The 2,182-nt window shown below is 56.0% G+C and overlaps 1 protein-coding gene across 1 annotated transcript; it reads right to left on the bottom strand.

Moving 5' to 3' along the window:
- Window positions 1-827: 827 nt before the first annotated feature.
- LOC129783397 (olfactory receptor 14C36-like) lies at window positions 828-1,784 on the bottom strand. The gene has a single exon (XM_055793372.1). The coding sequence runs from the start codon at window positions 1,767-1,769 to the stop codon at window positions 828-830; it is 942 nt and encodes a 313-aa protein (XP_055649347.1). The 5' UTR covers window positions 1,770-1,784.
- Between the last annotated feature and the right edge of the window lie 398 nt (window positions 1,785-2,182).

Genomic DNA, 2,182 nt, shown 5'->3' with positions numbered 1-2,182 from the left:
CTTTGTTCCTGCAGTCACACACAGGAACGGCCGGGCCCTGGGAGGTGTCCCCACCTCAGCTGGCCTCATGCACTGCTGCCGTGGTTGAACCCCAGCCTCACGCGCACAGGGGTGCTCAGAGGCACGAGCCCGTCCCTGGCACGTGCGGAGGCAGAGCACTGCAGCAGGCACAGTGACTGCCTGGCCTCCTGCTGCCCCTGCCAGAGGCTGGCAGCACCTCAGCCCGGGGGTGAAGCGCCCTGCTCAGCACCTCGCGGAGATGGCCCTCGTCATGAGCAACGGGCACGGGGACCTTGGTTCAAGGAAGCACGTTGCAGTGCTGCATTCAGGTGGTCTCCACAAATCCAGAACATATTATGGAGGCCAGCACCGTCACAGAGTGCCCGTTGCCTGCCCCTGCCTGCGCTCACAGGACTGCCATGCAGCACGGCAGTGACCAAGCTGCCAGAGCACTCAGGCCTTACACCAAGGCATGGGGTCAGAAGGAGAGTGTGGAAGTGGAAGGAGGACAGCACTGGAGAGCCAAGGGCTGGTGTTCCCTGGTACTGCTGCCATGCCAGGAACCTTTTCCCCTCCGTCTGTGGACACAGGAACAGTCCCTGCAGCTCCAGAAAGGCCTTGGAAGGAAGAATCCCAGCAAAAATAAAGTTGCCTAATGGCCCTTTGGCTTTGTTAGATGAAGAGAGAGCAGGGCACCTTCAGAAAAGAAAATCACAGAAGGAATTAGAATGGGGACGATACCTTTGTCAGAAATGAAATACCATGAGCAACTACAACAAATTCAGAAGACAGTCTGGGTCTGTGATGAACTACATTATAAATTTTATTCATAATTTTATTCCTTCAGAAGAACATCCAGTTATCATTTTGCACATTGCACCCTTCAGCTCCTGGTTCCTCATGCTGTAGATGAGGGGGTTCAGTGCTGGAGGCACCACCGAGTACAGAACTGACACCACCAGGTCCAGCGATGGGGAGGAGATGGAGGGGGGCTTCAGGTGGGCAAACATGGCAGTGCTGAGAAAGAGGGAGACCACGGCCAGGTGAGGGAGGCACGTGGAAAAGGCTTTGTGCCGTCCCTGCTCAGAGGGGATCCTCAGCACAGCCCTGAAGATCTGCATGTAAGACAGAATAATGAAAATGAAACACCCAAAAACTACTAAGACACTAGCCACAATAAGCCCCACTTCCCTGAGGTAGGTGTGTGAGCAGGAGAGCTTGAGGATCTGTGGGATTTCACAGAAGACCTGTCCCAGGGCATTGCCTTGGCAGAGTGGCAGTGAAAAAGTATTTGCTGTCTGTAGGAGGGAGTTGAGAAACCCACTGGCCCAGGCAGCTGCTGCCATGTGGACACAAGCTCTGCTGCCCAGCAGGGTCCCGTAGTGCAGGGGCTGGCAGATGGCCACGTAGCGGTCATAGGCCATGACGGTGAGGAGAGAACACTCTGCTGAAAGGAAAAAGACAATCAGGAAGAGCTGTGCAGCACATCCTGAGTAGGAGATGTCCCTGGTGTCCCAGAGGGAGTTGGCCATGGCTTTGGGGAGAGTGGTGGAGATGGAGCCCAGGTCGAGGAGGGAGAGGTTGAGGAGGAAGAAGTACATGGGGGTGTGCAGGTGGTGGTCACATACTACAGCAGTGATGATGAGGCCATTGGCCATGAGGGCAGCCAGGTAGATGCCCAGGGAGAGCCAGAAGTGCAAGAGCTGCAGCTCCCGCGTGTCTGCCAATGCCAGGAGGAGGAACTGGGTGATGGAGCTGCTGTTGGACATCTGCTGCCTCTGGGCATATGGTGCTGTCACAGGAGAAAAAGACAGCGATAATTTAGGGGAGACTTCTGCAAGCACAATCAAAGCCATTTCCCACAGACCATCCCCCCGTCACACACAGACATCCCTCTCTTTTCTCGGAGACCTTCCTGCAGCTGTGTGGCTGCAGCCCTGCTTGGTGCTGGCCGTGTGGGTGATGAAGAGCAGGGCATCTGCTCACGGGCTCTTGACCAGCCAGCCCCACTCTGCAGCAGTGGGTGGGGGCAGGGACCAGTCCTGGTGTTTAACTTTGTCCTCTGAAACCAGTACCAACGCAGAAGGGCTGGTCAGCGTCTGCAGCGCCAGTGCTAAGGAACGGGAAGGGTGAAGGCATTGTAAGAGAGCTTTAGTTTTTTTCACAGCTCCCCCCCATCTCT

Source organism: Falco peregrinus, unplaced genomic scaffold (genome assembly GCF_023634155.1).
Source record: "Falco peregrinus isolate bFalPer1 unplaced genomic scaffold, bFalPer1.pri scaffold_40, whole genome shotgun sequence".
NCBI lineage: Eukaryota > Metazoa > Chordata > Aves > Falconiformes > Falconidae > Falco > Falco peregrinus.
The sequence above is the reverse complement of the archived record's forward strand: the minus strand, read 5'-3'. Positions and strand labels throughout refer to the sequence as shown.